The sequence below is a fragment of the Cavia porcellus genome, unplaced genomic scaffold (assembly GCF_034190915.1).
Source record: "Cavia porcellus strain 051 isolate PalLab524CR breed Dunkin Hartley unplaced genomic scaffold, mCavPor4.1 scaffold_23, whole genome shotgun sequence".
Lineage (NCBI taxonomy): Eukaryota > Metazoa > Chordata > Mammalia > Rodentia > Caviidae > Cavia > Cavia porcellus.
Genome location: NW_026947506.1, coordinates 54,857,422 through 54,880,284, shown reverse-complemented (window position 1 = coordinate 54,880,284; position 22,863 = coordinate 54,857,422). Strand labels below are relative to the sequence as shown.

General features: G+C 52.7%; 2 protein-coding genes and 1 long non-coding RNA gene across 6 annotated transcripts; 1 reads left to right on the top strand and 2 right to left on the bottom strand.

Annotated features, from left to right (window-relative positions):
• Positions 1–3,447: 3,447 nt before the first annotated feature.
• On the bottom strand, positions 3,448–7,131 carry LOC106026754 (uncharacterized). The gene is made up of 3 exons (XR_001200341.2): positions 4,379–7,131; positions 3,667–4,256; positions 3,448–3,582 (listed from the first exon to the last, which is right to left on the bottom strand). It is a non-coding gene; the product is annotated as an uncharacterized LOC106026754 (long non-coding RNA).
• Positions 3,768–14,215, top strand: Dbnl (drebrin like). 4 transcript variants are annotated; one of them, XM_005001926.4, is made up of 13 exons: positions 3,768–3,914; positions 7,338–7,393; positions 8,978–9,090; positions 9,712–9,786; positions 10,705–10,851; positions 11,424–11,501; positions 11,644–11,777; positions 11,860–11,908; positions 12,171–12,264; positions 12,492–12,587; positions 12,682–12,794; positions 13,064–13,169; positions 13,473–14,215. In XM_005001926.4, exons 1-13 carry the CDS (start codon positions 3,832–3,834, stop codon positions 13,610–13,612), a joined length of 1,284 nt encoding a protein of 427 aa, XP_005001983.2. In that variant the 5' UTR covers positions 3,768–3,831; the 3' UTR covers positions 13,613–14,215. The 4 variants fall into 4 exon arrangements, with proteins under 4 accessions (XP_005001983.2, XP_003465876.1, XP_063090519.1 ...); XM_003465828.4 differs by having other exon boundaries at positions 11,857–11,908; XM_063234449.1 differs by lacking the exon at positions 12,492–12,587.
• Positions 14,216–14,820: 605 nt separating this feature from the next.
• On the bottom strand, positions 14,821–17,123 carry Pgam2 (phosphoglycerate mutase 2). Its single transcript, XM_003465826.4, has 3 exons — positions 16,652–17,123; positions 16,362–16,542; positions 14,821–15,022 (listed from the first exon to the last, which is right to left on the bottom strand). The coding sequence occupies exons 1-3, from the start codon at positions 17,063–17,065 to the stop codon at positions 14,856–14,858; spliced, it is 762 nt and encodes a 253-aa protein (XP_003465874.1). The 5' UTR covers positions 17,066–17,123; the 3' UTR covers positions 14,821–14,855.
• Between the last annotated feature and the right edge of the window lie 5,740 nt (positions 17,124–22,863).

Here is a 22,863-nt window from a genome sequence, read left to right as displayed (position 1 = left end):
CAGCACACAGAGCACTTTGCAGATGCTGACTAATGGAGTGGGAAGGGAGCTCTGATACACATTAGACGCCAGTCAGAGAGGAAATCCAGCCCCAGAATGCTGTTGGTGCTGTATCCATATGCTACTCTTTCAAGCATATAATTTGTAACTTCAGAAAAAGGAGAGTTCCTAAAATCAGAATTCCCCCAAACATGTTCTTTGTTCTGGAGATGTAGTGGAAAAAGTAAAATTGGGTCTTTGGAATCTCTAGTGTAAATTTTTACTTCCTCATTGCAAGTCTCAAGAAGGCTTTGTACTTGCCAGACCCCTCAGACTAACTTGTCCTCCTGTAAATCCCCTACTTTCTGCAGTGGCAAAGTTACCAACTTGCTATACTTTCTAGGACCCAGCTCATTCCAGAGAGCAAACTCCTTAGGTCAGAGTCTAAGGTGAACCCATGTCTGCAGACAGGTGGAAGCATGGTGTCTGCAGACATGGATTCACCTGAGACAGCAGATCCATAAAGCCAGCTGGCTTAACCTTGGGGCCCATGCCTGTAATCCCAAGACTCAGCAGGCTGCGGCAGGAGTATAGCTAAGAGTTTGAGGGTCAGCTTGGGCTATATAATAAGTCCAGCCCGAATTGCAGAGTGAGATCTTATCAACACACACACACCTGGGAATAATGTGGCTTTTTTTTCCTCTGAATCAATGATCAGGAAGGTGAGCGATCTTAAGCAATTAATCTGTGTTAAATCAGTAACTTTTTTTTTTTTTTTTTTTGGTCTTTTTTGAGACAGGGTCTCGCTATTCAGTTCAGGCTAGCCTTGAGCTCACTTTGTAGCCCAGGCTGGTCTCAAACTCACAACTACCCTCCTACTTCAGACTCTCAAGTGCTGGGATTACAGGCATGAGCCACTACACCCGGCTCATTCAGTAACTCTTAACATCCTCTGAAGCTTCTGAGTTTGTTGAGTGGAGCTGAGGTTTGGGTTCTCTGTCAGGCTCCAGGAAGGCCCAGGAACTTCAAGAATGTTACTAAAGTGAAAATCTGGCAAAGGATTAAAATGCCAGAGTGCTTTGCCCACCAGGCCTGGTGTATCATAACTGAGCAGTCTATAGAATTCCACACTGCCTCACCGCAGTTGCTCAAGAATGGCCTGATTTCTTTCTGAAATTCAGAAGAAAGCCTCCGTCAGTGTCAGAGGTGCTCATAGGCCTTGCCTGCAGGCCTGCCTAGGGTCTGTCCATGGTACTGAAAGACAGAGCCAGTCCTGTGCTCAGTGGAATCACTTATTTCTCCTCCCTTCTCAAGGCTGGTTCTTTGATTGGCACGTACTTCCTCCCTTGCAGTGCTAGATAAGGGCTGGAGCGGTTCTACATCTAGCCATAAAGGCTCATGCTCTGAAAATTGGAGGATGTGGCTATCAGCACCCTTAGATAGCAGCGTGATGCTGTGCAGGCAGGAAGAATAGTCCCTCCTGAACAGCATTCCTTCCAGAGGCGGCTGCTTCACCTGTTGCCCACCAGTAAGAGGAGGAAGGACTTGGTGTTCACTCCTTGAGGTCAGTTTGCTGGTTTCATGGCCCTTATAACCTTGCTTTGCTCTGTTCATAGATTGTATTTAAAACAACGAACAAAAAAGCTACCAAGAATCTACAAAACCTATCAGGCTTCCTCAACTTTGCTTAAAACTAAGTCTCCCTCTTCTCGGTTCTCCCAAGTCCCCAACCGACTGGTGAGCTTGATGGCACCCAGCTGCATGTAACAGGGTATTCTCAAGGATAGCTGCTCAGCCAGGCTGCACATTGGGAGGCAACATAAAGCTGCCTCTTGTATATGTATTGCCAAAGAGCACAATAGCCGCCTCTCAGACCCTACCCTCACCATGCTCCCCCCTCCCCAATCTGTCTAATCTCCAGGGATTGGTTCTGCAAGTAAGATTGTCACTGCTACCTGGCCATCATAATTTTCCAATTTTGTTAAGTGGCATTATCAAAGTATTGATAAGCACTTGTAATGTTCAAGGCTGAATCAGATCCTCATACACGAGTAGGAGGAGGAAGCTATGCACATCTCTAGATCCCGCCATGAGACCCTTCAGCCTTCTCTCCATGGACTCTGGGTTTTCCTGCTTTTCCCACAGGGATGAGTCCAGTCATCACACTGAGCTGATCTAATTCCAGAACATAGGGACCTGCTCCTTTGGTTTGCACAACCTGATTTCAGATAAGGGTGAAATAGGACATATACCCTCTTGGGACAGGAGACATGGATTCTTAGACCTTGATCTATATGTATATCTTAGTTACTTTTGCTGAGACAAAATACTCAACACCCACAAGTTAAGGGAGGAAAGGTTTATTTAGCTCACAGTTGTAGAGATTTCAGTCCATAATCAGTTGGCTCCAAAGCAGGGTAGCATGGTAGACAGGCATCACAGAGGAGAAACAGTTCATGGTGGGCAAAAGGCAGCAAATCAACAAGGGACCACCACAGCTCTGTTATTGCTTATCTAGGCTATTTAGAATGAGTACCACTCCCATCCTGAATCCTAGTGTCCTTCATCCTAGCATTGCCCCATGAGTCAATCCCAGCCTCCCACACTCTAGATTCAGGGACCCCTGAAAACGCCCCTATGACTGCATGAGGCTCTGGAGGGAGATCTAGACACAGCCATAACAATGTGTCACCTACTTAACATGGAGCCATCTCCCCGTTTGGGCTTGCTAATAATGTATGGAATGCATTGGCCCCGTAACCTCTTTTTTTATCATCAAAAATAGCTGCTAATACATATTTCACACTATGAAGAAATACTCTAAAACCAGGAGGGAGAAAAGCCATATTAGCCCCTGAAGAAAGTTACTAGCTTTAACCTCAGGGAAACCATAAAAACTAGACCCATTGTTTTGTTAATGTACCCGTCTGATCTCTACCAGACCTGTACCCTCTTTGCTTATTTTCCTTCAAAAACTGAAACTCTTTCCCTATTCTCTCTTCCATTCAAAGCTTTTGTCTATAAAGTCATTGTCTTAATTTCCACTATTGAAACAAGTTCCTGCACATGTCCTATATCAAGGGTAGGATCTCCTGAGCTTGACTGAAATGTTCAAACTAGCTTCCAGACTTCCTGGGGGTCCTGGAACCCCAGGATGAGCCCTGGCGGCCAAGTAGATGGAGTTGTTTCCTGATGGCCAGGAAGGAAGTGGTGAGCTGTATTTGTCTTAGCCCCTTCCCCTTCAGGTAGGCGGGAAGATGAAAGTGTGGGCACATTTGTAGATGGAAAGAACTGGCGCTTCCTGTAAGTGAGTGGATAGAGACAAGATGGGCCTCTTCCTGGCAGAGCAGTCACCCCCATGTGGAGGTGACGCAGGACATGGGCTGTCTTGTGACCTCCATCATCTGGCCTCAACTAAATTGCTCAGGGAAAAAACACAAATAAGAGTAAAAAGCACAAAAGCTGCAGTGCAATCGTCACCTAACATTTATTCACGTATTCGTTGATGTACGCATAGATCAGAATTCTGATGATCCAAAACACGCTCGGTGAATCCCGTCCGGAGGCCTCGTGAATCTGAGAACTCTCGAAGAAGTGCTTTAACTGTGCCAATTAGAGCAGAATGTGTGAGAGCTCAAAGCAATGACCCGGGTGATACCCCTGACAGCCGACCAGCAGACAACATACCCGAACTCACTGACTGCCCCCGCCTCCACTTCCGCTTCCGGCCTCCGAGGCGGGGCTTCCGATCGACAGAGGCGAGGCTTCCGGCCACTGGGCGGGGCTTCCGGCTGTCGGGGGTGGCTGGTCGGAAAGCTGCGGCAGCTACTGCTGGGGACCGCGGGACGGACCATGGCGGCGAACCTGAGCCGGAACGGGCCGGCACTGCAGGAGGCCTACGGGCTGGTGGTCGACGAGAAGTCCCCAACTGACTGGTGGGCCGCGGGCAGGGAATATTGGGGGCGTAGGAGGAGCGGGTGCAGGGGGCGTCGGGCTCCCCACCTTCTCTCCCTGCGCCAGCGAGGTGCCGTGACCCTCCCTGGTCGCCGCGCGCCGCCTGGCGGGGCTCCGGGTAGGATACTCGGCTCGCTGGTGCCTGCCGGCCCCGACTTCCCTGGAGAAAGGGACCTCTGCAGCCCCTCACCCAGAAGGGCCTTTGCTGGCGTCCAGGTCCCGGGCTGGGGACAGGAGCTTGCGCTGGAGGCTGACAAAAAGCCCAGAGTGCTGGGTCCCTGCTTCACTGCCAATATGGTTGTCAGGACGTCGCTTTCTCTTTCCTGTGTCAGAGTCATAGGAAGATAAAAGTAGGCTGCTGGCCACCTGTTCAGGAAGAAGGTTTCTTCTTCCCTTCACCAGCCCAGGTTGTATTCTAGGCTGTGGGTCAGAATAAAGGTCTTACCATGCAGCTATTGGAGCTTGCAGTAGCAGGAGTGTGGATCTAAGTTTCTGGGGGTAACCCTGGCAGCCCCTACACAGATCAACTCTCTGCAGCATGCATGGCTTTATATGGTAATTTTCTTTCATTTTCCCATTGGTTAAATTGTTTGCGCTGACCAGTTTTTAGCACTTTCATTTCTGAGAAATATGCTGAGTAAGATGGAGTGACCAACCCTGGGGAATAGAAAAGGGATCTGAGAGGTGGAGCTGTGGAGGGACCACCCCGTGGCCAGCACCCAGGCCTTCTCTCCTGCCCCTGCCCCTGTAGTGGGTTTTTGTGGGGCCTTTTCCTGTTGCCCAGCTAGGCTATGCTGCTGTCATCAGCCACAGCCACCTCCCTTTGGCTGCGTTCTTGTCTCCTCTGTACCTCCATGGCATCTCAGTCTTCTCAGGAACTGTCGCTGGTTCCAGGAGGATGCCCCACAACCAGCTGGCAGTGCAGGCTTCCTCCTGCCACCCAGGCTGGGGCTGACCTGCTGTCTCCCCCTGAGGATGCTGAGCTCTCTTACTATACTCATTGCCTGACAGCCATGCTGCCCTCATCACCCCCAGCCTCCTGTAGCTCTGTGGGATTCTGATTTGGCCCCTGGCCTGCTCCTCTTTGCCACAGTTATTGGATGTAGTTACTCAGCAGAGCGTTTGGCAGGTCCCCAGTCATTAACTGAGCAGTATCTGGACCATCTCACTTCCCTGCCCAGAACTGCGGTGGCTTCCTGTTGCACGTTAAATAAAGCCCAGGCTCCTTGCTCTACTGCCCCTCCTGCTTACCACACTCACCACACCTGTTCACCGCCGCTCTCAGCCATCTTTCTCTTCCTCAAACTTGCAAGCTGGTTCCTCTTCAGAGCCCTTCCCCTTGCTGCTCCCTCTCCTGGAACACACTTCTAGTCAAGCAGGTGGCTCCTCAGCCTTCACCTCTGCTCTGAGGTCACCTTCCTGGATTCCCGTTTCACTTCCTTCAGCTGTGTGCTGTGCACATGCCAGAAATTTCCCTGGTTTCCTTGTCACCTTTGCCTTCACTAGAAGGAGGGCAGTGGGCCCTGTCTTTCCCCTGTCCCTGGTATGGAGTCGTTACATGGATTCAGTGCTCGGGTGAAGGCTGGACTGAGCGTACAGAAAAATTGGAGAACATCAGAGGAGGCAGATGTGGCCTCCAGTTTGGTGAAGGGTTTCACAAAGTGCAAGTAGCATTGCATGAGGCCTTGAGGCTGGCACTTCTGCTCGCCATCTTGGATCTGTCTCCAGCCTTCTCCCTCCAGATCTTGGCATGATTTGTTCTCATGTGGTTCATATGTCACTTCCTGTGCCTGCTGCACAGGACATTTGCTTTAGGTATGTGGTTTGTCTCCTGTTGGAAGGTCAGTTCCCTGGGCGGGGCCTTTCGTAAATAGTAAGTCCTCAGCGCACATATTTGGAAAGAGTGATAAGGTGTGTGGCACCCCACACACCTTGCCATGCCTGGGCCTGAGCACTGTTTCCTCTGCTGGCCTGAAAGAAGGGTGGAACTACATAGAGGGTAGAAATGAGCTTCTGAGCTGGGAACATTCTTGAAGGTGGTTAAAAGTGGAGCTTCAGGGCTGGGGGATGAGTTGAGGTGTAGGCAGCAGGCAGTGAGCTTGGCCTTATTAGGTGCCAGGTCCCTCCTTAGGAGAGCCAAGCTACCAACTTCTGTTCCCTGCTGCTCATGCCAGTCCCCATGCCACAGCAGCCAGGGTTTATGGCCATCAAGAGGAAAGGGCTTCTTCCTCTAAAGACTCCAGCAACAGGCTGAGCGCCTACTTCCTACATCTACCTCCTGAGTCAGTGATGGTGAAACTTTGGAACTGCATCATCACACTGCAGGTTCACCACCAAAGCCCTCCATTTTTCTCCCGTTTCTGTGGTCTTTTCTCTTGAGTGTGGCTCCTGCTGGATTGTGATTCCTCTCCTGGGAAGTGTTGGCTCTTTCTTTGTAACCTACCACTGACTAGGTCTGATTTCTTTGATCCTTTCCTGGCATACACGCTGCCCAGTAGCACCAACAAGTCCCTTACTCCAGAGCTTCCATCCCTAACTGGGAGGTGACCGTGGTTTGGCCTTTGCCAGACCAGGAGGTGGAGGTGATTCAGTGTGGAGTTAGTGCTGGCAGCTGGACTCACTGTGGGAGCCTCATGCATAGCATGCCTCTTGGTGACCACTTCTTCTGGAATGTTCTTTTTATAAATTTTTTCTTTGGTGTTTTTAAGACAGAGTCTCACTATGTAGTTCAAGCTGGTCTTGAACTCACTATGTAGATTGAGGCTATCCTCCTGCCTCAGCTTCTCAAGTGCTATACCACCATACCAGGCAGCACTTTAGGAATGCTCTTGGGTGATCTTTGTTCTGATTCAGAGCCTTTCCATGGCTCAGATTTAATGATGTCTCACCACCACTGAAGCACAAGTTTATAAGGCACAATCTTTTCCAGTCTTACAGGAGGGCCATGGGTGTACCTCGGTGATAGAGTGTTTATCTAGCTTGGGCAAAGCCCTGGGTTCCATTTCCAATACTGCCAAAGAAGGAGGGTAGGAGGAGACTTACAGGCAGCCCGGGAGGTTGCTTCAGTGTCCTCTTCCTGTTCTGCCTCCTCCATAGTGGTGCTTTGGGTTCATGCTTGTGGAGGCATCTTTCGTCTTCAAATTCCTGCACCCATAGCTGGGTGAGCATCTCACATGTGAACTTGTAGAAAGTCATTCTAAGACTCCATGGCTTATGTTTTCCTGTGAGTGGCTGTGAACTTCCCGCCCCAGGGTAGTCAGCTGCCCAGAGCCTGTTGCAGAACCTGTTCCGCAAGTCCCAGCAGGACAGGGCTGGCAGGGCAGGCAGGGCATGTGTGCACTGCTATGCTGCACTGATGAGTGACAGAGCCGCCAGCCCCTGACCCAGCTTGTGTTTTGTTTCAGGGCTCTCTTTACCTACGAGGGCAACAGCAATGACATCCGTGTGGCCGGCACTGGGGGTGAGTGTGGCCCACTGGGGCTCAGCTCCAGGAATGAGCAGCGGGAAGGGGAGAGCGCTGTGAGGATCACTGGTTCCTCTCACCTGGCTTTTAACCATTGCAGTAGGACAAAGGAAACTCTGGGAGTCAGGTGACCCCTGCATGTGGCTGAGCTGTGATGATGCCTCCCTGTAGGAGAGTGGGTGGCTCTGTGCCACTGAGGGTTCCCTGGCTGCTTGTTGGGGTACAGGCTAATGCCAGGCAAGCTGGTGGCCAGAGCATTGTACATTGTGGGTTTCAGGTGTTTTTGAGTGAAGCACACATTCTACTCAGGTCTCCTGGCCTGGGCACAGGCAGCACTGCTGTATCCCAGGTTTGTGAGGAGGGTGGGGCAAGCAGCAGCCCTTTCTGGCTCACAGCCTGCACCTTGGGCTGCAGCTGGAAGATGCCAGTCTCATAGCTGGTTCGAGTAGGGAAGGCCTACAGTTGTATCCTGCCCTGGCCTTGGGCAAGTGCACACAGCCCCAGAATTCCTGGGAGAGGCTGCATCTCTGCAGGTAGCAATAGGGACTCTACTGGGGTTCTTGGGGTCAGGGGACCGGTTCCTGGCCACCACTGGGCAGGGACTGGCAGGTAGGCTGAGCCAAAGATGCTGGGGTGAGACCTGCACATCAGCTGGTTCCCCTGGCTCCTCCAGGCTGAAGGCTATGCCTGGCCTACCCCACTCCCGGTCCCAAGCAGGACCTGGTTTCATTGTCCCATATAGCGCCTGGAATGTTCCCTGCTTAGCTAGACCAATGTGGTTTTCTGCTGCTGTTGATAGGAAGCTCTCCCTCCGCATGCTCTTCTCTCGGCCTCGGCCTCTTTCTGGAAGGATTATGTTGAATGGTCCTCTCACGTGACGCAGTGGCTGCCTGGGAACCGCAGGGCTCAGCAATCTGAGGTTCCTGCTCCTGTCCTGGTGGCATCATGCTGGACTCTGCTGCAAGCACAGCATGTTGATGGCCCATGTTCTGTGCAGCCCACAGCTCCGCACTTGCCTGTTCCTCCAAGCAGGGAGGCCGGGGGGTAGGGGAGGGGGGACAGCAGGGGAACAGCCTGGGCAGAGCGGGAGAGCGATGTCAGATACAGGACACTGAAAGGTGTGGCCCTCGTGGTGACCCTGACCCCCAGAGGACATGTATGTCTAGGGCTCTTCATGGGGTCTAGGTAACCGTACAGCTGGTATGGAGAGCCATTTGCAAGTCTGGTATCTGGTCTGCAGTGGAGATGACATTTATTTTCCATTTCCACAGTTGTTTGTGGGTTTAGAGGAGTAGTTTTTAAACTAGTGTGACTCAAATGTCACCTGAGGTGTCTGTCAAGCAAGGGAGGTCCCTGGGTTCTGCCAGCTCTGCCCGGTCTGCCTGGCTGGGGTGGGACCCAGGAGTTTGATTTCTTTTTTGGCCTGAGGATAGCACATGGAACCACAAACACCGTGGGCAGGCACTGTGCCACCTGCGCTACCCAGCCCCAGGGGGGTTCTGAAGTGGATGGAGAGAGGAGCCCTGGTGGACAGGGGGCTGGCAGCCAGCTGTCACGCTGACCCTTGCTGTGACTCTGCAGAGGGTGGCCTGGAGGAGCTGGTGGAGGAGCTCAACAGCGGGAAGGTGATGTACGCCTTTTGCAGGGTGAAGGACCCCAACTCTGGCCTGCCCAAGTTTGTCCTCATCAACTGGGTACGTGGACCCCTCTCATTTTGTGTGACCAGGGAAAGTCCCCTGTCTTTTCCTGCTTTGACATGACTTCAGGAGCAGTGTTTTACTGGCATGACTTAATAGATAACACCTGTGAGCTGGGAAATGAGCTGAAGTGTCAGTGAATTTACAGTGAGCTAAAGAATAACCAGTGTTAAAGCAGGGCATGGTTGTGCATGCCTGAAATCCCAGCGCTTGGGAGGCTGAGGCAGGAGGATCACATGGGCTGGGCTATATATATATATATATCCTGAGTACAAGGCCAACCTGAACTATATAGTGATACCCTGTCTCAGGGGAAAAAAAAGAAGTAACTGCTGTTACTACACAGAATTATTCCTGCAAAAGCTGTAAAACTGGTCATGAGAAGTTTCTGGCTCATTCCCTCAGGTTAGAGTACAGAGAGTCTGGTGGGCTGTAGGGTCAGGGGCCCTCTGCAGAGCACAACTCCCTGGGGGCTGGGAAAACGCCCCACAGTGAACACCAGCAGCCTCAGCTGTGCTTAGGTTGGGAGAGGTGAAGCTGCTGGGTGCATGGGAACTTGTGGAAGGGGAAGTGGCTGGGGAAGAGGCCTAGGTCACTCTGGGCAAACTTGCATTGCAGACAGGCGAGGGCGTGAATGATGTGCGGAAGGGAGCATGCGCCAACCATGTCAGCACCATGGCCAACTTCCTCAAGGTGAGAGCTGAGACCTCCCTGCTACCCAGGAGGGCCCCAATAGATCAGGTTCCCCAGCTGTGAGGGAGCTTTGATCAGGAGCAAGCCGTCACAATCACACATACTTGCCCTGGCCCACTCACCCCGGCCTGCAGGGTCGGGAGGCAGGGAGGTATCCTCAGCAGAGCAGGGAAAAGGGCCATGCTGGAGCTGACTTTATGGGCAGGGCCGCACCCTAGTTCTGTATTGTCTATGAATCAGTGCAATGGGGTTGTCAGGACTTGGAGAAAGGTCAAGGTTGCTGTGCCACCACCCCAATGTGCATCCCTTCATGGGTTTCTGTCTAGTCCCTCTCTGCAAGTATCCATGGCAGGTGTCTCACAGCAGCACCAGGACTCAATTTCAAAAGCATTTTTGGTGGAAGTCATGTGTAGCTCTCTAGTCGGGTGACTTTGCATCCCCTGATTGCTGCCAGGAGACTCTGCCGCTGTCTTGGACAGCCTCAGCTTTTCTGTCTTAGTAGCTGGCAGAGAGGCTTCCAGGCTTCTTGTCAGGCTTCCCACCCCCACTTTGGGTTCATTTACTTTTGCAGTGCTGAACAGAACCCAAGGCTCCCTGCATGCTAGGTGTGCTCTCCACCGCTGAGCTGCCCCCCAGCAAGGCTTCCAGGCTTCCCTAGAGCAGTGAATGAGGTCCTCACCTGCTTCTCAGGAGGAAATGAGTGACTTGTTTTTTGTAGAAAATGAAGAAATGTAGAAAGGAAGGAGGCCTTTCGTGCAGCTGCCTGGGTGGCAGGGACTGTGTGGCATAGGACAGGGCCTGGTTCCCAGCACCCCAGGTCTCTGGCCCCAGCCCAGCATGGCAGGGCCGTGCTGTGCAGACGACGGGAATCGGCCCGACTTCCCCGAAGCCATCTTCTGAGCGCTGCTTCCTGTGCAGGGGGCCCATGTGACCATCAATGCGCGGGCTGAGGAGGATGTAGAGCCCGAGTGCATCATGGAGAAGGTGGCCAAGGCCTCCGGAGCCAACTACAGCTTCCACAGGGAGAGTGGCCGCTTCCAGGACATAGGCCCACAGGCCCCGGTGGTGAGTGCTGCTGCTGTTGCCTGGGGATCCAAGTCCTGGAGTCACCGAACCCAGCTGCTCGTCTGACTGGGTGACCTGGAGCCATCTGATCCCAGCTGTGTTTGACAGGGGACCTATGACCCTGCAGCGCACCACCAGGACCTGGGTGGGCCCTAGCATTGGCCACATGGCCTGACTTCAGGGAGTGTGAGAGCTGACCCCAAACCCAGAGCTCCTCTGAATGGGGAGAAACCTGCCAGCCTATAGGCCTGGCATTGGCTGGAGCTCACAGCTGGAAGCTGGTGCAGACCTGTGGCTCTGTGGCAATTCCCGAGGATTCCTGAGCAGCAGCCTGGCGGGGCCTGCAAATTGGGCCCTCACTGCCTTGGTCCCCGCCTCATGCAGGAGGTCTGGCTGCCACCAGAGGGGCCTCCTGCGATGTCAGGACTCAGCTCCCTGCCACACAGCTTCCTGGCCTCTTTGTGGACTTTATGGTGCTATCTCCTGACCGGTAGGGGTAGGCTGCACAGTGGCCCCTGGCTCTGGGCTTGGTCCTCCCCTGGCCAGGACCCTAGCCTGTGCTGTGCCTGCAGGGCTCCGTGTACCAGAAGACCAATGCCATGTCTGAGATAAAGCGGGTTGGCAAAGACAGCTTCTGGGCCAAAGCTGAGGTGAGTGCTGGGGTGGGGGCGCCATGTGCAGCTGGCTCAGCCGAGTCACAAGCAGGTGACTGCTAGGCTGTGGTGTCCACCCGTGGCCTTGTACCCATGAGACCAGGGACAGCACAAGCTGAGCAGGCTGCTGTCCCTGCAGAAGGAAGAGGAGAACCGGCGACTAGAGGAGAAGCGCCGGGCTGAGGAGGAGCAGCGGCGGCTGGAGCAGGAGCGCAGGGAGCGGGAGCTGCAGGAGGCCGCCCGCCGGGAACAGCACTACCAGGAGCAGCAGAGGTAAGCTGGCCTGGGTGCTCGCTTAGTCCCTCAGGGCAGGGAGACAGCACCTCAGCTGTCCCCAACCTGGTCTTCCCAGCAGGACATGTGAGCAGTCACAGGAAGTGGCTTCAAGGAACAGAGAAGAGTGGGTGAGTCTGGGTGTGGCCCTTGGGCCTGGATCTCACAGGTCTGGACGCATACCTGTCACATCTTGGATCCACACTGAGCCCAGACCCATGCAGCAAACTGGGGTGCACATGGATGCATCAGAGGTGCCAGTGAGCACCTTGTCCAGCCTGCTGGACAGCCTGCTTGGCCCCTTGGCTCCCCACCTCCCCAGCCTGCTGGGTCTATCTGCTCTGGTGGCAATGGGGAGGTGAACAGCTCACCATGGTGCCACTGTGTCCCCAGGAGTCTACCGGGCTGCAGGCTGCGCACCCACGGGAGATTTTCAAACAGAAGGAGCGAGCCATGTCCACCACCTCCATGCCCAGTGTGCAGCCAGGTGGGACCCCGCTCTGGGTTTGGCCATGAGGGAGGTCAAGGTGGCGAAGCTGGAGTCCTGAGCAGGGCCCTCGAAGCTAGTGACGTGTCAGAGGGTGACCAGGGACGAGTAAGCAAGGAGCACAGCTGGGGCCTTCACCTCGCTGGTGATGGTGTCACTCACCACCCTGGTCCCTGTGGCTTGGGTGTAGATGGTGGTTGGTTTCTGAAGCATGTGTGGTTTTGCAGGCAAGCTGCGAAGTCCTTTCCTGCAGAAGCAGCTCACCCAGCCGGAGATGTCACTTGGCAGAGAGCCAGCTCTCGCCACTGCAAGGCCCGGGGCAGGCAAGGCTCTTGGCACCATGGGTCCCCGGGAGGGACAGACGTGGAGAGGGAGGTGGCAGGAAGGTGAGGCGGATGTGCCATGTCCTCTACACAGATGTCTGTGAGGAGCCGGCGCCCAGCAGCCCTCCATGTCCAGTGCAGGCAGAGGAGGAAGCCGAGTATGAGGAGCCCCCGCCGCAGGAGGCCCTCTATGAGGAGCCGCCACTGGTAGGTTCTGCAGCCGGGACAGTGAGGGCCACAGGCCTGGGTTTCTACGGCACACTGGGATTGAGGGGCTCTTGGGGGTTTGACACGGCAGCAGCCCAGTGCTGAGTCGGGTATGGCTGCTGTGTCCTTGCATGGAGGGATTGGCACTCTCTCTTGGCTTGGGGAGGCAGCCGTGCTGTGGGCCCTTGGGAATAGCAGCACCCCCAGTGCCATGGATCCCGCCATGTCACAGCCTGGGCCGGGGTGACATCCCCTCTCACTCCTGACAGGTGGAGCAGCAAGGCGCCAACTCTCAGCACATTGACCACTACATGCAGGGCCAGGGGCTCGGTGGGCAGGGGCTGTGTGCCCGGGCACTGTACGACTACCAGGCAGGTGAGTGTCCAGCCACCGGTCCAAGGGTGGGGAATAAGAGCTCCTGGGACTCTCAGGACCAGCACCAGGGGCCAGGGTAGGAGATGCCAGGTGGAAGTGAGTGTGGGGTGGGAGCCTGGCTCTGGGCTCCCCTCATGGCCTGGCAGACACCAGATGGGAGAGCTGGCCCTAGACGCTGGCTCGAAGTTCTTTCAGGGGCAGGCCTTGGCAACAGGAAGGGGACACTGTAGGAAGCTGTGCTGGGGGGTGGGGTCAACAAGGGGACGGACCCTGATGAAGCACCTGGGCTTGCCGTCCTTGCAGCCGATGACACAGAGATCTCCTTTGACCCCGAGAACCTCATCACGGGCATCGAGGTGATTGATGAAGGCTGGTGGCGTGGCTTTGGGCCTGATGGCCACTTCGGCATGTTCCCTGCCAACTACGTGGAGCTCATTGAGTGAGGGGAGCCCAGTCTCTGTCCCCACCCGGCCTAGGCTTCCTGGTTATGAGGAGAGGAGGCCCCAGAGCTAACACTGGGCATCTCCAGGACGGGACCTGAGGTGGACGAGGCTGTGGGACACCCTCTGCTAGGTGGCTCAGGCTCCGTCACTCAGGAAGAGCAATAACCCAGACACGCTTGCTGCAGCCTCTGAGGTCGCCTGCCAGCCTGGACCTGGGCCCAGAGGAGGCCAAGCCAAGCACATTGTGGCCATTCCTGGGTGACCCCTGCCTGGTGACAGTGACCACCACTAAGCTAGGGGGCTCTAAGCAGGGATAGCTGAAGGCTGCCTTCTAATTAGCCTTTTTTCTTTCCTCTTTGGCCTTTAAGAGGTGGTGGCCACTGCAGTTAGAATGACCCTTGGGAACAGTGAACTTAGTTGCCTTCAGTAGGATGTGTGACCAAAGTCAGAGTGGACCGTGACTCCAGTGAGCAGGGGGCTGGCCTTTGCCAAGCCTGCCCCACCACATCCATTTCCCTGTCCCTGTGTCCAGGCCACGGGAAGTGGCAGTGCAGAGACCAGGCTCCCATCTCTGGGTGTGTGAAAAATCAAAAAGACACAGCGTGTCCTGTGTGGCTCACTCTGTGTCTGCCAGCCCCAGTGTGCGCCTTGGCTGGGGCTAGATTCTGGGGCCCATGCCTGCTGCCTCCTGTTTTCTGCCCCAGTCTATCCAAGTGTCTGAAGAACAAATCTAGGCATTCTGGGGTGATCTCCAGCCTCTGGTTCAGGCCTGTGTAGGAGCGGACCCACTTGGGGCTGCATCCACTTTAGCCTGGGGTGTTTGTGGAGGGGGTATGCATGTGCGGTATATCTGTGTGTACACAGATGCCCTCCCACCCCTGTGGCCAGTGAGCCATGAGAAGAGACACAGACCTTAAGATGTGACCGAAATCTTTCAACCCCACTGTGCAGCCCAGGTGTGGTGGAGGGGAACTGGGTGCAGATGGACACCAAGTGATGACCAAGCCTAGCCTGCCACCCTTGGCTTTGAGGCCCCATGGCCTCATCTGTCCCCATAGAAGGTGGCTCTGGGGTGAACTTTGTCCTAGCACAGCCTAACAGCCAGTACTGCTGCCCCAGTGATGTGGGTGTGCACCTAGGGTCCTCAGTTCATGGCACAAGCCAGGCAGGCTGTGGCGCTGGCACAGCTGGTCACGTGGGACTCAAGGTGGTATGCAGAGATGCTTTATTGCTCCTATCACCCTCACTTGGCCTTGCCCTGGGCAGCCACAGCCTCCATAGCCTTGCGCACCGTCTCCTCATCTCCCAGGAACCTCATGGGCTTGGTAGGCTTCAGTGCCTGGTCCAGCTCGTACACGATGGGGATCCCCGTGGGCAGGTTCAGCTCCATGATGGCCTGGTCTGACATTCCTGCACCCGGAAGCAGCATCCTTAGCTGCCCAGTCGTGCAGTGAGCACCACAGCCTTTGTGGGCCACAGGGCCAGGCCCCAGGCCCCCCCCACACCCCGTGCCAACCTAGTCCCGGGAGTAAGTCCATAGTGGCCTAAAGGTCAGGCAGAGACTGCATAGCCTACAGAAATAGCCCAGGGCCAACTAGCCCTCACCCTCGAGAGCAGCTGTGACCTAAGCCGGTGCTGCCCAGGTCTCAGTCCCATGTGAAGTGGCCAGACTGAGGGATATGGGCCGTTCAGTTTCCAAGTTTCTGAGCAGGGGCGCAGTGGAAACCTGACACGCCTGTCCTGACACCCCAGCCCAGAATAGCAGTGCAACCTTTGCTTTGGTGCCACCCTGCCCTCAAGGAGCAGGTGGCCTTGGGATTAATCCCCAGAGTTAGGGCCACCCCACTCCCTGTGAGGTCATACCACTGTGCCTCTTCACCCAGGAGAGGGTGGATTGTCACACCTCGGGTTCTCCATCAGTGCCCCAGGACAGGTCCAGGATACCCAACTCCCTCACTATATCCCCAGCAAGAGTGAAGGCCATGCCAAGGCTAATCCAGGCAGCCCTGGACACACACTCTGGCTCCCCAAGGCCTGTTAGTCGTCCCACCTTGCTCTTCAGTGCGAGCCCCACTTTAAAACTGAATCCTCGGGGCTGGGGGTTTAGCTCAGCGGCATAAGCGCCTACCTTGCAATCCCTGGTACTGATAAAAAGGAAAAAATGCCAAAAAAAAAACCCCAACTGAATCCTCAGCAGTCCCATAGTTCTGCACCCCTCTAACTGTTTTACCTCTGCCTAGAGGTATAGGGTGCAGAGTCCTGCTTGGGCTGAACCCCACATTGAGAGGCAGGGAGTAAAGTGCCGGGCTCTGCATGCTCCGCAGTGGCCTGTGCAGGGTCCCACAGCACACCAGGACTTGGAGCCAGAGCCCAGACTGGGCCCTTCAGGCTGGATATCCCAGGGCTGGGTGCCCCGTGTTGCCCATCCGTCCCTGCTTGGCTCGACATCTTAGCAGTGTCCTGCACAGAAGCCTGCATGTTACACATCTTTTTTATTTTCTTATTTTTCTTTTTTTTTCATCAATACTGGGCATCAAACTCATGACTGCTTGCAAGGTAGGAGCTTATGCCGCTGAGCTAAGTTCCCATCCCCTACTCATCTGTTTCTTAAGTGGTCTCAACTTGTTCTGTTCTGGGCCTTGGTCAGCTCCTCACATCTGCTAAGCCGCCTCATGTCGGGGCTCAGGAAAGGAGAGTTGAGCAGCTGCCTTCCCCCCTCTGCCTCTCTGGCCCCCAAAGGTGGGCTCACCTTCCAGGTGCTTGACGATGCCCCGCAGGCTGTTGCCGTGGGCTGCGATGAGCACTCTCTTCCCGGCCTTGATCTGGGGGGTGATCTCCTCATTCCAGAAGGGCAGGGCCCGGGCGATGGTGTCCTTGAGGCTCTCACAGGTGGGCAGCTCCCCTGGCTTCAGCCCTGCATAGCGGCGGTCCTAGGGGGTGCAAGGACACTCCCACTTCCTGGCGGGACACCGGGCCCCCACCATCCCAGCCCCAAGGCGCCCAGCCCCGCAGTTCCCTGAGGCCCTCGCAGCGGCCCACCTTGCTGATGGCCCTATAGTAGGGGTGCTTCTCATCCATAGGGGGCGGTGGGATGTCAAAGGAGCGCCTCCAGATCTTAACCTGCTCCTCGCCGTGCTTGGCGGCAGTCTCCGCCTTGTTGAGGCCCGTGAGGCCGCCATAGTGCCGCTCGTTGAGGCGCCAGGTGCGCACCACGGGCAGCCACATCTGGTCTGTGCCGTCCAGGATGGTCCAGAGGGTACGGATGGCGCGCTTCAGCACCGATGTGTAGCAGATGTCAAACTCCATCTTGGCCTCCTTGATGGCCAGGGCCCCCCGCCTGGCCTCCTCAGCCCCCTTCTCACTCAGCTCTGCGTCGAACCAGCCGCAGAACCTGTTCTCTTGGTTCCAGGAGCTCTCGCCATGGCGGACCATCACCACGCGGTGGGTGGCCATGCTGGCCAGGGGACCTGGGCTCCAGACAGCGAGGGCCACCTCCCTAGCACCCCCGCTTTATCTACACCCAGGCCTGGCCCCAGCCCCCACCCCCACCAACTGCCAATCAGCATTCCGGGAGGGGCAGGTGGCCAGTGGGAGCCGAGCTGTGGGGGTGGGGTACAAGCCAAGGAGGAGGACTTAAAAATAGCCACACAGCCACCGGTCTGGCCTGGGCTCAGGTGACAGGGGCCTGAGCAGGGCCAGGATGAAGGGCAGAAGTCGGGGCCGGGGGAGGAAAGGCTTCTTGAGGGCTTAGGTTCTCTGTGGCCCCATTGGTCCCGCACTACTAGGCAGAGCTGTGGGATGAAACCCAAGCTCTCTCCCAGGCTCTGGTACTAAGGGTTGAACTTGGAGCCTCATGCATGCTAGGTGGGCACTGTGCTGCTGAGCTACGTCCTTAGTCCTTTTTCAGGTTTTTATTTTGAGACAGGGTCTTGGTAAGTTGCCCAGGCTGGGCTCAAACTTGCAGTTCTCCTTCTGAGCCTCCCAGAATGCCAGGAGTACAGTTGTGTTCTTCCTAGTCACTTTTTTTTTTTTTTTTTGGATAAGGGCTTGCTATGTTGCTGAGGACGGCCTTGAATTTACGGAGAACCTCCTGCCTCAGCCTCCCTACTGCTGGGATTTAAGCATGCACTACCACACCTAGCCTTCCTGAGTAGCTCAGGGTATGGGCGCGTGTGCCCTCCATGCATGTGAGTCTTGCTGTGAATGTGTACATGTGTGTCCAGCATGCAGCTGTGTACACATGCGCATCATGTCCATGTAAGTGTGTGTGTGTCGCATGTGTGGATGAGTGTATGTACATAAATGTTTGTTGCAGAGTATCCCTGCCTCTGTGGCATTGCTGTGATGGCACGGGCGGCAGGGCCTTTCTCAGGCATCCTGACCCTGCCCTGGCAGCCCTCTCTGCAGCAGCTCTGTATGGTGATTCCTGTGGGAGCCTGTGACTGTGGTTAGGTAGAGCCCCAGGCCTTCCACATTCAGGTCCAGAGATACTGGTCACTGGCAGGGGAGCAGCAGCCATGCTCCCCCCTCCCACTGGCAAAAGAAGGGGAGCCTCAGCCTGGCTGTGAGTTGCCACTGCCCACAGCTGTCCAGGTGTCCTAAGCACAGCTGGGAAAACGTCCTGTGAGCAGGGGTGCTGTCCCTTGTGGCAGCACTCTTCCCCATCCCAACTGCAGCCACTCTCCTGGGGACACCGACTATTTTCTGTCCCTGGAGCACTTTGCAAATTGGTTCATTGGCCCAACTGCGATTCAGGCCCCATGGGAGGACGGTACAAGGAAGCAGGGAGCTGCCAGGATGTGGGGGACAGTTGCTTTCCTGGAGGGGCACAAGGAAGGGACAACCCTGGAAAGCACATTTGGGTGGAAATGGCAGGACACAAAGGACCTGGTGATGACAAGCCCACCTGGGTTGCAGAGCCAGCAAGGACCAGAACTGGGATGGGGCACACAGCAGAGGTGGTCTGTGTCCTGAAGCATGGCATGTTTCTGCCTTGTGCAGCTGTGCAGGCAGCAGGCCCTGGGCTTCCTGGAGGCGGCCGTGGTGCTGTGTCAGGTGAGGAGGCGCAGGCATGCAGGGTGTAGGAGGAGTGGAGGCACCGCCAGGCTTGGGACTGCTGGCCTTGCTGCAACTGGGGAGTGTCAGGAAGGCACGGGATGGGGAGACCGGGCCTCTGAGCCTGGCCACAGCCTCACAAGCATTTGCTCATGGGGAGCAGAGAAAAGAGCAAGGGAAAAAGCAACATCCCAGGTATTGGGGGGCCTTGCTCCCCCAAGTGCGACCATATAGCCTGGAACTGTGACAGAGCAAGGCAGACTAAACTCGGTTCCACAAGCAGTGAGCAGGTTCCTGTTCCTGGTGGTGCCCCACTTGGACACGGAGGCACCCCAAACAAGCTATAGTGACTGCAGGCAGAAAACTAAAGACCAAAACCACCCTTAGAGCAGCTGGAGAAAAATGAATTTCTCACCAGAAACCATGGGGGCCAGAGAGAAGCAGAATCACAGCTCTAACTCGTTGGAATAAAAGAACTGCACCAAACAATGCGCATCTAGAGGAGACTAGGAGTAAACTGGGTTTCCCAGGCGAAGGCTAGGCCAAGCCCCCAGGACTGCCCAGCACTGCCTTCCTGGGTGACCTGTGGGCCTGTGGGGGTCACTGCCAACCCAAACCACAGCACCCAGCAAAGGAAGTATTTGCTCTTTAATGGAAAATACATGATTGTCTCAGTATAAATGGAAGATAACATTTTGATGAAATTCGACTAAAACAGAAGGGAACCTTCACCTAACAAAGGGCACCCACAGAAATGACACTGACATCACACAGCTGGAGGACAGCTGGAGGGGGGACAGAGTCATCTGCCCTCCCACTTCTCACCATTACGTGAGGGACCAGCCAGAGTGGTTACTGCTGTCTCTGCATGGCATGACCTTGGATATAAAAAATGTCAAGAAACCCACAAGACCATTAGAAATAATAAATGAGGTCAGCAAAGTTTCAGGAATGCAAAATTGCCCTTCTATACGCTAGCAATGGGGGATTTAAGAAGTTGAATGAAACAACTTCATTTAATATTGCATCAAAAAGATGAAATTTATTTCCTCCTGTCTTCCCCTTCTTCCCTCAACTCAAGTTCTTACTGTGTTGCCCAGGCTGGTCTCAAACTTTTGGGTTTAAGGAATCCTCTTGCCTTAGCCTCCCAAAGTAGCTGGTCCACAGGTGTAGCTGTATCTGGTTTTATAAAGGAATAAATTTAATAAAAGGCTTGTAAAATCTATTATCTGAAATTATAAAAAATCCTTAGAAGAAATTAAGGAGCTTGACATGGTGGTGTGCACATGTAATCCCAGCACTCAGGAAGCTGATGCAGGAGAATCACCATGAGTTTGAGGCCATCCTGGGCTACATCATGAATTCAAGGCCAGCCTGAACTACACAATGAGAGCCTATCTCAAAAAAAAAAAAAAAAAAAAAAATCCAAAGATAACCTATGTTTATAGATCAGAAGACAATACTGTTAATTAAAACTGGAATTGCAGGGGCTAGGGATTTAGCTCAGTGGCATAAGCGCCTGCTGGGCAAGTGCAAGGTCATGAGTTCAATCCCCGGTACCAAAAAAAAAAAAAGGGGGGGGGGCTGGGGATTTATCTCAGCGGCATAAGCGCCTGCCTTGCAAGCAGGCAGTCGTGAGTTCAATCGCCGGTACCAATAAAAAGGAAAAAGACAAAAAAAAAAAAAAAAAAAGCGCCTCACAAAAACTGGCATTGGCAGGCATGGTTGGTGCATGCCTGTAATCCAAACACTTTGGGAGGCTGAGGCAGAGGGGTTAGCAAGTTTAAACCCAGCCTGAGCAACTTAGACCTTTCTGGTCTCAAAAAATAAAAGAGCTAAGCAAAAAATAAAAGAGCTAAGTACAATTTCCGGTATTTTGTATATTTTTAAAAGACATTTACAATTTTGAGCCCAAGCTGTGCAAGTTATTAAGATCTGTCTCTAAATAAACAATTGTCTGGTATTCTCTAAACTGATCTACAGATTTGATACAGTCTCTATCAAAGGCCCAGCTGGCTTCTTAGTATAAATTAATAACTTTAACCTAGAATAACCAAAGAATTTTTGAAAATGCCAAACTGTAGGACTCATGCTTCCCAAGTTCTAAATCTCTGCATAGAACTAAGTAATCAGAATAGCAGACACTGAAATACACAGATATGGGTCAATGGGACAGGACTGAGTGTCCAGGAAAAAAGCACTAAGATTCGATAGATTCGATAATTTTGTGATTATTTTTCCTTTTTCTTTTTCTTTTTTTTTTTTTTTTTTTTTTTTTTTTTTTTTTTTTTAGTCAGGGTCTCACTATGGAGCTCAGACTAGCCTTAAACTCCCAGTGCTCCTCCTGCCTCAGCTTCTGGACTGTCTGAAGTGGTAACAGTGGAAATAACAAAGCAGATGAACGAGACTCTAAAAAAATCAAGTCAAAATAATTTCTTAGATAACAACAGAGATGGTGACCATAATGAAAGACATGCTTAGTGACGCTAGAGCAGATGCAGAAAAAAAAAGCTTAGGAAATTGATGGAAACCATGAAGGCCCAACATAGGAAAGAAATGTAATCTATGAAATATTCAGATAGATATCTAGGAGATTAAAAAGTGTATTGAAAATGTACACAGCAGAATCAACCAATATGAGGACAAAATCTCATATATAAAATAGGATTGTGATTAGCAATTATGCAAAAAAAGATTTCTTAAAAAAAGATTTCTTAAAAATAGCAAGGGATCATGATGAATCATTCCAGCAGCTTCTGGATGATGCAAAAAAAGAGTAACATAAAATTGATAAAGAGTCCACGAAAAAGCAGGGGAGACAGCATGAATGATACAAAAAACCTGTTCATAGATGTTATGGCAGAACACTTCCCTGGCAGAAAAAAGAATTTGACATACAAATAAATGAGGTATATATGACTCTATTAGCCGTGATCAAAAAAATCTATAGCAAGGCATATAATAATCAAGAGTCTAGAAATTTGACACAAGAAGAGAATATTAAAATCTGTTAGAGAAAAGAAACAAATCTCCCATAAAAGAAAGCCCATCAGAATCACAGCATACTTCTCAATGCAAAACTTCAAGTCAAGGACAGCTTGAAATATTTCAAACCCTAAGAGAAACCAGCCTCCAACCCAGACTGATATGCCCCACAAAACTGTTTTTCAAAATTGATGGAGAAATAAGATACTTCCATGACAAAGAACACCTGAAGAAATTAATGAACACTGGGGGCTGGGGATTTAGCTCTGCGGCATAAGCGCCTTCCTTGCAAGTGTGTAGTCGTGAGTTTGACCCCTGGTACCGATAAAAACGAAAAAGACCAAAAAAAAAAAAATTAATGAACACCAAACCAGCACACCAAAATGTTTTCAACGACATTCTAGAAAGAGAGAAGGATTTCAACTCCATGAATCCCAACAGAAAGAATTTATCAGGTAAGACAAGCAGTTAAAAAAAGGGAGCCAAAAGAAAAATAAGAATATATCAGTTATAATCATCAATGTTAATGGTCTCAATTCACCAATCAAAAGAAACAGACTGGCAGAATGTTCACCAAATGCTCTCCCTGATGGCGGTAGGGACCTGGGGCATGGCATCTTTTAGGGCCTGCACTGGGCTTGCTGGATCTCTCCAGGCTGCTGGCACATGGCCTCGGTGTGTGCCTTCTTCCTACTAAGTCCATTTGTTCACAGGTTTGGTTTGGCTCTGATACTTCTTAACTGCTTTTCTGTCTAGTTGATTTGTCTCTGTGACAAAGGGATATTAGGACTCCTGTTACTGCTTATTGGATTTTTTTTTTTTTTTTTTTTTTTTTTTTTTTTTTGTATCAGGGATTGAACTCATGACCTTGTGATTGCCAGACAGGCACTGTGCCACTGAACTATATCCCCAGCCTGCTTATTTAATTTTCCATGTCTACCAATAACTGTCTTACATATTTGCATGCTCCCATGTTAGGTACATATATATTTATGACTGTTATGGCATTTGACTTGAAATTACGCTACAAACTACTGTGATAAAAACAGCATGGTACTGGCAAAAAAAAAAAAAAAAAAAAAAAAAAAAAAAAAAAAAAAAAAACCAACAGACCTGAGGATCAACAGAACAGGTTAGAAGATGCAGAAACAACTCTAGACATACTCAGTCACCTTATCTTTGACAAAAGGGCCAACCAAACACCAACACTG